The sequence below is a fragment of the Poecilia reticulata genome, linkage group LG1, assembly GCF_000633615.1.
Source record: "Poecilia reticulata strain Guanapo linkage group LG1, Guppy_female_1.0+MT, whole genome shotgun sequence".
Taxonomy (NCBI): domain Eukaryota; kingdom Metazoa; phylum Chordata; class Actinopteri; order Cyprinodontiformes; family Poeciliidae; genus Poecilia; species Poecilia reticulata.
Genome location: NC_024331.1, coordinates 22,959,130 through 22,968,934, shown reverse-complemented (window position 1 = coordinate 22,968,934; position 9,805 = coordinate 22,959,130). Strand labels below are relative to the sequence as shown.

Below are 9,805 nucleotides of genomic sequence, written 5' to 3'. Positions count from 1 at the left end.
ATTTAACATAAATAAAAATATGTTAAATATAGCTGTTTTACACTTTTACTAAAGGTACCATATCTTTACTTTCTATAAATGTTCTTTTGGATTTTATCAGAATTCTGTCTCAATTGAGGCTGAAGATGAATGACTTTTATTGTGAAAGTTACTAAGGAATGCTATCGTTACCTCCTTATTTTTTTGAACTAGCCATTCAGGTTTCTTGGGTTTCCCGAGAGGATCGACTGAGCAAGAAGAAGGTAATTTTTTTCCCCGAAAGAATAATAATAATGACTGTAAACTGATTATTCACCTACCAGGCGCTGCTTTTAAGTCAAAAGGAAACCCGATAATGTAAAAATTACACTTCCTGTTCCGGAAGTGTGAAGGCAGAGAAGTCATCTAACTCTGCTTAGCTTCCGCTTTTCTCGTATCCAGCAAGAGCAAGCTTCCTGCGCTGTTTTTTTTTTTTTTTTTTTTTTTCCCCCCCGAGATGCAAACCAAAATCTTTAATGAGCTTTTCAGAGCGATAAAAGATGTCGCTCCTGTTGTCACCAGTGGAGCTCTCGTAGTGGCCCTTTTCTCCTGCGTTTTGTTTGCCATCCGAACCTATCTCAGCCTGCCTGAGGAGAGCTTCAGCATCGGAGCAACAGTTTTCCAAAGCGGCCACATCCACCGCCTCTTCCTGTTCCCCTTTCACCACCGAAGCCTCCCTCAGCTCCTGCTGAGCATCACTGCTCTGCTGTTTCTGACTGGCAGTGTGGAGAAAGGCTTCGGCACGGTTCGCTTCCTGTTCATCTTCCTCCTTCTCGCCTCCATTACTGGTGTGATTTACAGCTTCTTGGATCTTCTGCAGGATGCCAGCCGGCACACAGAGGGTCTGCTCCCAGTGGTCTTGGCCTGTGTGGCCCTGACCACCCTACACACTAAGATGACCAAAGGTTTTCTCTGTGGGGTCAGTTTTCCTGCAGTGGCCCTCCCCTGGGTGCTCCTCATCATCTGCACGGCCCTCGTCCCTCACAGTGTGCTTCTCTGCAATGTTATTGCCATACTGATCGGCTGGGTGCATGGGAAAGGCTGGCTGTCTCCTGTGGACCTGTCTGAGTCCAGGGCTGCCGTTCTGGAGAAGACTCTGCTGTTTAAGTTGCTGAGGAGCTTCAGCGGTGTCATGTTCGTCCCTGCATCCTCGCAGGAGAGGAGGAAGACCCTGCTTCCACAAATAAACCCCACTCCTGGATCGTACCCGGTTCAAGCTTATGCACCGCTGCCCAGCACTACCACCGCTCACATCCCAGCTACAGTGTATGAGGGCTGGCCACACTCAGCCAGCTTGACACCATCTCAGCATCCTCATGGACGCCTTTCACCAAACAGTGATGGACACAATCATGGACATTTCGCAACACACAGTGTTGGACACAACCATGGACATTTCTCAGATCAAATTGTGGGACATAGTTGTAGCCACGGCCACAGTCATAGTCATGGACCTACGCAGTAGTTGTGGATTTTTTATTTGATTGCTTAACGAGTCCTCTCACTTCTGTGTTTCATTCTTAGATGTTACAGCATCCTGGTTTTTTTTTTTTTAAATGTGGTGTTTCTTTGTAAAAAAAATTGTTTCTTTGTTTTACAACTTTTATACTTCCAGTAATAAGTCTGTATTTCAAAAGGCCTCTACTTGTAAATGTGATCTGATAACTAATTAAAAGTATCAGGCTGTAGTTACTCACAGCAACAGGGTGGTTGAATTTATCAAGGTTTTAAAATGTCATGGTTTCAAAACCACTAAAATTATCCATGAAAATAAAATAAAATATTTTTAGGGAAATACAAGAAAAAGTACCAGGTTGACCAGACCTAGGGCTGGTCAATATGGAATTTCATCATGATATTTTGTGATACTGTCAAAATAATGATAAAAAAAAAAATGGCGCATTACTGAACATTGTTCAGTAATGTTTTCCAACAAACCTCTTAAACAGAACTGTTTGACCCCCACACCCCCAAAATAAAAACCTTTAAAAGAAAGATTTTTTGTCCTTTTTATCCAATGATGCATCTGTTTTATATAACCCGATATTGTTTAATAAAATTAACTCAAATAAAAACGTCAAATTAGAGCAAGTCATCGACCAGTTTGGTTTAATTCACACCGTCAATGTCACACTGGTCACAAACTGAATCAAAAACGCAGAAGAACAGGAAGAACGTTGAGCCCTACATCACACTGTTATCGATGATGTCAGAGCACAGGCACATCATCCGGCCAATGGAAGGACTCATTCTTCCCACGTGTCTCCGTAGATGTTCTTCTTCACTGAAACGTAAGCAACACCGAAAATGATAAGGTTTTAGTCTTTTCCATCCAAACTATGCACGTCTGTCTCTTTACTTTTCCCTCCTTTGCTGTCCTTTCTGCTACAACTTTCCAATCGTAGCCACTCACCCGGTTTCTTGCTTCTCTCTGGGACCTTCTCTGTGGGCGCTTTGAGCATGGTGTCAGTCTTCTGAGTGAGCGTCACCTCGTAGTTCTCCCGGTTTTTGAGCCTCAGGTCCTCATAGAGGATCGATTTCTTCTGAGGTACTCCGTCTTCCTCCAAATACGACTGTACTGAGGCGAACAGAGACAAAGAGATAAACAATCAAAATTGAATTATGACCGACTGACAACTAATTGCGTAAAGCGATAATAGCTGTGCACCACATGCAGAAACTTTAGCGGTAGCTGTTAGGTGTTTGCCGTTTACAGGAACTGGATAGAGCAAGATTTTAAAGTTACTGCTTAAAAAGAAAAAGAAAAAATGATTTTAACAAGACGACTTGAGAAACTGAGAGGAGTAGCAGCGCTCTCGTTTGAGGTGAACAGTGACTCTTCTGATATGAACCTGGAGCACTGAAGTCATCTGCTCTGTCCATCTGACCAGGAGGGTCAGAGCTGAATTCATATCCGTGATCCTTGGTCTGGCTGGACGCTGCGCTGGGAGCGTCTGGAGGCTGGAACATGGAATCAAACGACGGACTGTTTGGGTCGCTGAGCTCTGACTGAGGACCACCGGGGCTGTGAGGAGGAGCACACAAACGAAAGCGGCTACTGAGGCTGTCGCTAGCAAAAACTGAGACAAAGACAGGCAGAGAATTTAAGGAGGCTGCCGCCTGCGGTGTGTCCGACTCACAAATGCGGCGGCATCCCTGCCCTCTGCCTCAGGATTTCTCCCAGAGGAGAGTTCTCCAGTTTCTTGAACTTTTCCTGGCACTTTTTCATGTACGACAATTTCCCAGCCATGTAGCCACAAAAGCCAGCAACTGGAAGATGAAGCATAACGCAGAAGCTTATTTGTTCAGAAACAAAAAAAAAGAAATTTTTTTTGTTTTTTTGGAAAACACTGAAAATACTTTCTACTTTCAACAGTCAGACAATTCATCATTATCCCCCCCACCCCGATAATTTCAGGCGACATGTGAAGGTTATCACTCAGACATAAGAGGCGTTAACTTACAGGCCACTTTAGGTAAAGATCCGAACCTCGGAGACCGAGTCAGAGTCCCTACAAACGTTTACAGATCCATGTAACGTTTAGGTTCAACTGACGTGACATTGGCATATGAATGTGATTTCACAGTGGGATGCAAATTACCTCTGGCAACGAGGGCTTGAGTGATCGCTATGCTGACCACAGAGAAGGGCACCGCTGTGAAAGAAAGGAAAATATTATTGTAAAAAGTTCAGGTGGGCAAAAGGCAGCTGGAGACCTTGAAAAGATTTTGATTTCTTATTTAAACTTACATCGATAAAAGAAGCTCTCACGGCTGCACTCTTTCAATACTCTCTTCTCCTCCTCTGTGAGGATGTAGTTTTCACCCAGTGGCACCTGCTGATGGTTGCATGAATGTTAAATTAGAGGCAATCAATTGTAACCCTTGTTAGTTTATCGCTACATAAATTAATATCCAAACTTTACATGGCAAAACTGCTATGTAACGACCTTCTACCTAAAATGACTGGACAAGGAGAGGGTCAGTCAAAGAAGACAAGAGTCCTATGGTGACAGAGAGGGAGAATCTGTCAACAAAATAGCCATCAGTGATGGACCTGAAGTCCCATCTCCATTTTGCCCAAAGCAAAGTATGAGGCAGAAGATGTTCAGCCAGATGAGAGCAAAGCTGATCAACATACAAAGCACTTTGTGTGGTGAAAAAGTAGCAACACAAATCAACCAAAACAAACCATCCACACTGCAAAGCATGGTAGGAACATGCTTTTTTTCCCCCAAAGTAGGGACTGGGATTCCGGTCAGTGTTGATACAAAGATAGATGAAACTATATACAGGGCCATTCTGATAGAAAAGGAAGCTTCTCCCAAGTTCATAAGCATTATTCTGTAATTTAATTTCTACAATAAATGTAATCTTCTTAGGACACTTTCCAAGGGGAATTCCCCAAGTTAGATCATATGAGATGAAATTAACCCGTTCAGTTAAACTCCTCCAGATATTATAAGCACAATGCTGCAGCCTCAGACTGAAGAGATTAAAAACGCGAGTGGGGAGAGAGCTGTTTGTTTCCAAAGTCAACGCAAGCTAAAGTTAGCTACCAGGCTAACTGCTTAGATAGAGCGTGTGTTTACCTGCGTTGTTCTGCGCTGCTGCTCCTCTGTAAACCCTGGATGACTAGAAGACATGTTGACGGCACGGCAAGCACTTCTTGGCTCTTCAAAGCATGTGTTTTAACAAAGTAGAAACCACACAATAGCCAGACTTCTTTAGTGTTTGGTACAATGTCATTGCGCCTGCAACCCACATTTAACCCGGAAGTAGAAACAAAACTTGGCTTTATCTAACTGGTTCAACTAGGAAAAAGGGTCACAATTGTTCCTTAATAATGAAAAATAATTAAGATACATGGACAAAATAAAAATAAAAATTCCGATGCATCTTATTAAACAAGTTTCCAGTTGTATCTTATTTTGAAAGTTAAACATACATCGCCAATTAGCGCCCTCTGATGGCAGTGAACACACTGTAACTACATTTCATTACAACGGGAAAAAGTCTAACCTGCTTTTGGGTTGAGATTTGGGAGGTTTCGAGTCAAACCAACTCTGAATCATTTTTAGCTTTGTGGTAGGGTGATTCATCCCAATCAAAGAAGATGAACACTATTCTACAGTGTTATGCCCCATATCTATAGATATAGAACATAAGGATTCACACCAAAGGCCAGCTTGGAGTGTGATTGCTTTCCTTCAAGGTGTAATAGCAGCACTTGGGCCCTAGATGGTGCTCTTGGACTTGCAAAGTAACACTAAAGACTACACTTGGGCTGCTTTCTGCATAGACTTTTAAACTTTTCAGATTTTACAAGACACAACAAAAAAATGAAAAAGTAGGGTAACCAAATTAGAGAAGTTGATTTTAATTTGAATTATGCTGTGTGAGGCAATATGCATATTACATATCATCTTCTCTGTCCAGTTGTGTCTGTCAGACAGGTTCATCATTGCTCTCTGTTAAACTAGTCCCAGGGGGGTATCTGGGATAATGTGTGTTGACATTAGTCTCACTGGGTCACCGAGGGGTCAGCTGGGCAAACCATTCTGTCAGTTGCGTATACTTGTAAGATTGTGCTTTGTGAGATATGCTGGGACAAAACTGTGTAGAAAAAGGGAATTTATTCTAGTTTTTATCCCTCATTTATAGCTTAGATTGATGTACTAATAAAAATCAAATTCAGTCGATGTCAGTCTCAAAATGAGAAACATCCCTCAAAAGATTTGCAAACCAATGCTTCACTCCAGTTCCTTTTTATGTCGACCCATCATATAAAATCTCATTAAAATGAATATTATTTGTGGTAATAACATGATGAAATGTGGAGAAATAAGAAGAAGTATTTTTAGCGAGGTGCACCAAACAAATGAGGAACTCGGGAGTATAGTAGGGTGGATAGGAATCGTTATGACATTAAAACAAGCAATAGAAAGGGATTGTAGCCTGTCACTCACAACTATCGAAACATCCATGGAAAGTCCAGTACATTAGCTTGACCTGAACTGACCCTAAGCTCCCATCGGCTGCTTTGTAGGTCGGCTGATCTCTGAAGTATTGACCAGTGGGTAACTATTGTTAAAAAGAAAAATCTATAGATTTTTACTCCAAAAATAGAACACTGACACAACCACAAACTCAAGTTGTACCGCTTTGATTCAGGGCACATCCTGTACCCCTCCCTCGAGCCAGCTATTCCCATGAGGTCGTGGATAAACTTTTGGGACCCAGTCCTCTCCCGCAGTTAATCAAAGAGTCAACCAGCTGGAATTACAGGCGTTTTAATGCAGAATATTAATGGATGGGGGGACAAAAAGGATTTTCTCAGAAAAGGTCTGCGGATGGTCATTTCTTCACACAGGACAATAGAAGAACCAGTAATAGATTCTGGGTGTAAAATCTGCAAAGCATTTCGGGTGAGCTGACGTTTACCAGCAGCAGGTATACAGGTGCAGGGAGACCACATCAGCTCCAGGCTTATGGCCGGGTACAGTGTGAGCAGTGGATTGCGACACAGCAGTAAGAGATGTTACACCAGCGACAGGTAAGGTTAATCAAAGTTTGAAAGGTGTGTCCAGATTATGTGATAAACGGAAGTGTTCCAGGAAGGATGTGAGGGCAATCATCAAACCTTCTTCTGATGCCTTGTTTGTAAAGAGGCAGCATTTCTGAACTTGCAGTCCAGGTGAACTTCCCACCAAAGGAGCATGGATTCCCTCGGCGTGCCACAGGTGAGCAGAGAAAGTTTTTTTTTTTTTTATCTTCCATCACAAGAACAGGGCACAAGAGACAAAACATACAATATCTACATAATGAAAAGAAAACATTTTAGAAATTAAGCTGATGTATATGGAATCAAAATATGTTCCTAATGCATAGGGCATCTTAGATGACTAATGTTACTAACGTTGTCTGGACATTGCATTAAATTTGGGGAAATTGCCAGTGGAAAGCTCACAATGAGCACATGAAACATATGTTTAATGTCTCATTTATTTAGTCATTAAATAAATGAAACATTTAATCAAGTTAAGTTGCATGGAGAAACTTAACGGGAATAAATTTATCAAAAAATGCATAGGAGACAGAGGAGGTCTGTTATCAAGGAGTTAATTAATAAAGACTACGTTTTTTCAGTGGTAAATCTTTTGTTCATGCATTTATTTGTGAGAATGGAATTTTACTGCAACCGCAGCATGTGACTGCAAGATCAATAACATGGCATGTGATCAGCTGTGTGTGTGTGTCTGTATGTTGGAGGGAGCCGTTTCCTTTTTGAATTTATTTTGTTTTGGAGGGAGGGAGGGGCGACTACATCTGCAGAGTTTACCAACAGATGTCATACTGTAGGTAAAAAATATGTTTATGTGTCAAAAAAAAAAAACCCTAATGCCACCGGCTCCACATGGTAAAAATGTTTTGTTTTGTTTTTTTAAGTTAAAATACAGCAAACAGCATTTTTGCATATGCAATATATCTCAAGCATGATCTGTGTATTATTTTCTCTTTCAGTCAACTGACACACAGAACAACACTAAGGACAACCAAGATAAGAAATATGAAAAGAAAACTAAAGGTTACATTTTTCATTTTTTTATGACAGTAATCCATATAAAATCATGTAAAACAGTGATTTCTAAAGACAGAAATGGCTCATTCTTTTAATCTGGACTCTTACATGTTTCAGATGTCAAAGCGCACTCCACTCTGGCTTTGGTGGAGCAGGACTCAGAGGACCCTTGGGATCTTCCTGAGCTGAAAGACGCAGGGGTCCCGTGGTCAGGTAAGGATGGTTTATATGATTTAAATTTCTATGAAGATGGCTTCTTCTTAGCTAAATTAGTTGTAGGTTTATGGTAACTGTCTGTTTTGAAGACTTTAACTTCCTGGATGATGTTTTCTAATGTTTGTTTAATATGCCCACATATTGTTTTTTTCCTCATTTTTCCTGCTTTTTTGATGATCACCAGTTCCCCCTGCACTAAAACACCCAAGCAACATTTGTATTTGTAATTTACTTATTTGTAAAGGGACAATACATATTGATGAACACAATGTAAATATGTCAGATTGTAGCCAGGGCTAATTTCCATCACCAGTGCCTTGGCTGGCCACACACAAATAAACATTATGCAGTAACAAAAACAACTCAGTGAAATGCTTGAATTTAACATGGTGCTTCCACCTCTGTTCTTCACAATTAGGAGGAAATTTGCAGAGTTCCAAATTCCCTCTTCTGTTCTTCCGATTATAACAACGGTCATTATAGCCAAAGACTTCAGTTTTAGATTCATTAGATTGCAGGACAAAAATTGGGTCATTCATTATGTCACATGTGCATTTTCAAACTGTAATATGGCTTTTTATGTTACTTTTTAGGGAGATGACTTGCGTTTCTCTGAGTATCTGAGTGGCATCTCTCAGCCAGTGTCAGTAAATTGTTTAATTGATGGTACAGAGTCTCTCTTATTAGTAGCTTCAGTCAGCATCTTCACAAGGTTCTTCGCTCTTAATAAATATAGGACCAAAACAAGTTTATAATTGGAAACCAGAACCAGAGATGGGTAGTAGCTAATTACTTTTGCTCAGTTGAAGTATAGATAATCTTACTTCAGTCAAAAAAATAAATAAATCTATATACACGACACAGTGTGAGTAACTTCACTCAACGGAGAAGTAACCAAAAGAACTGCACCAGGTTCAGACACTTGGAGTTCAAGTGAGAGTTGTTGTTGTTTGAGCGCCACCTTTGTTGTTCTGATGTTAGTTCCTATCTGCTGAGACTCCTGAGACATTTAAGAGTGAAAAAGATACAGTAGGCTACATATCAGTGGAAGTACTTTAGCCTGTTCTAACTACACACATACATTACCTGCTGTATTAGTTAATTACATTTTATATTGAAACTAAAATTCTTGGAAAAGTATTATTTATTTGGATTGATTTTATATTTTTTATTTTAGTCTTTAAATGACCAAACTTTGCACATAACTTTATAAATTATGTTTAAATATGAAATCAGATGTTCTGATCAGCTACTCAGTACTCATGTAGCCTTTTTTACCAAATACTTTTTACTCTAATTTCTTGGATGGACAGTTCTTAATTTTACTTGACTAAAAATATATTGAAGTAACGTCACTAATCTAATCAGAACCCATATCCTTCCTGAACAGGATGAGTGCTAGATGACCCATGGTGTTAATAATTGTTTAAACAAACAAATGTGGCACTGTCATGCATATTGAAATAGTTCCCATAGTACCCATAGTAAAATGACACCTAATAAACTACTAGCAGACGTTAGGCTTTGATTGGGGAACTCTTCAATCGAACTTGTGGTGAACAAAGTCCAACAAGTTGTTCAAGTTTCAGCTGCTTTATATACCAACCTTGAACACATAGAATAATCTATTTCTATGTGCCTTAAGCAACACCATATAGAGTCATTAACTAATAGATAATCAGTTCCAGCAGTCAAACGGCACTGAAGACAATAGAATTAGAACACAAAAGGAGCAGAAAATACAGACATGATCACACTAACACTTAGTATAAGTATAAGTGTTAGTATCAATAAATTGATCTTTGACCTAATTCTTTCTGAGAGCATGGGTGTAATAAATTATATGATTGTGGTAATAATGGGAGAAACTGCTGAGTGGGAGCCAAAAATATTGCTGCCAAAGTTAAGATAAAGGCGCCGTCAAGGTTGTGTATCTCATCAACGTTTCTGTGGCCAATTTTCTGCATAGTCATTAAAAATGAAATAATA

General features: G+C 40.1%; 3 protein-coding genes across 3 annotated transcripts in view; 2 read left to right on the top strand and 1 right to left on the bottom strand.

Annotated features, from left to right (window-relative positions):
• The first annotated feature begins 175 nt into the window (after nucleotides 1-175).
• rhbdd2 (rhomboid domain containing 2) lies at nucleotides 176-2,105 on the top strand. The gene has a single exon (XM_008415882.2). The coding sequence runs from the start codon at nucleotides 476-478 to the stop codon at nucleotides 1,481-1,483; it is 1,008 nt and encodes a 335-aa protein (XP_008414104.1). The 5' UTR covers nucleotides 176-475; the 3' UTR covers nucleotides 1,484-2,105.
• Nucleotides 2,106-2,110: 5 nt separating this feature from the next.
• On the bottom strand, nucleotides 2,111-4,866 carry LOC103468660 (OCIA domain-containing protein 1). Its single transcript, XM_008415896.2, has 8 exons — nucleotides 4,611-4,866; nucleotides 3,770-3,857; nucleotides 3,621-3,674; nucleotides 3,483-3,530; nucleotides 3,159-3,288; nucleotides 2,871-3,043; nucleotides 2,432-2,596; nucleotides 2,111-2,302 (listed from the first exon to the last, which is right to left on the bottom strand). The coding sequence occupies exons 1-8, from the start codon at nucleotides 4,662-4,664 to the stop codon at nucleotides 2,265-2,267; spliced, it is 750 nt and encodes a 249-aa protein (XP_008414118.1). The 5' UTR covers nucleotides 4,665-4,866; the 3' UTR covers nucleotides 2,111-2,264.
• Nucleotides 4,867-6,243: 1,377 nt separating this feature from the next.
• Nucleotides 6,244-9,805, top strand: part of slc34a2a (solute carrier family 34 member 2a) — a 10,461-nt gene continuing 6,899 nt past the window's right edge. The window contains exons 1-4 of the mRNA XM_008415916.1: nucleotides 6,244-6,574; nucleotides 6,688-6,761; nucleotides 7,543-7,606; nucleotides 7,718-7,813. Of these exons, the coding sequence (XP_008414138.1) occupies nucleotides 6,738-6,761; nucleotides 7,543-7,606; nucleotides 7,718-7,813 (184 nt within the window). The 5' untranslated portion in view covers nucleotides 6,244-6,574; nucleotides 6,688-6,737. The remainder of the gene's footprint in view (nucleotides 6,575-6,687; nucleotides 6,762-7,542; nucleotides 7,607-7,717; nucleotides 7,814-9,805) is intronic.

Coding starts and splice junctions, on each gene's coding strand:
- LOC103468660 (XM_008415896.2), bottom strand. CDS start 4,664: ATGTCTTCTAGTCATCCAGGGTTTACAGAGGAGCAGCAGCGCAGAACA. Junction 3,858..4,610: donor AGCAGCGCAGAACAACGCAG/GTAAACACACGC, acceptor TGCAACCATCAG/CAGGTGCCACTGGGTGAAAA. Junction 2,597..2,870: donor AGATGACTTCAGTGCTCCAG/GTTCATATCAGA, acceptor TGTTCGCCTCAG/TACAGTCGTATTTGGAGGAA.
- rhbdd2 (XM_008415882.2), top strand. CDS start 476: ATGCAAACCAAAATCTTTAATGAGCTTTTCAGAGCGATAAAAGATGTC.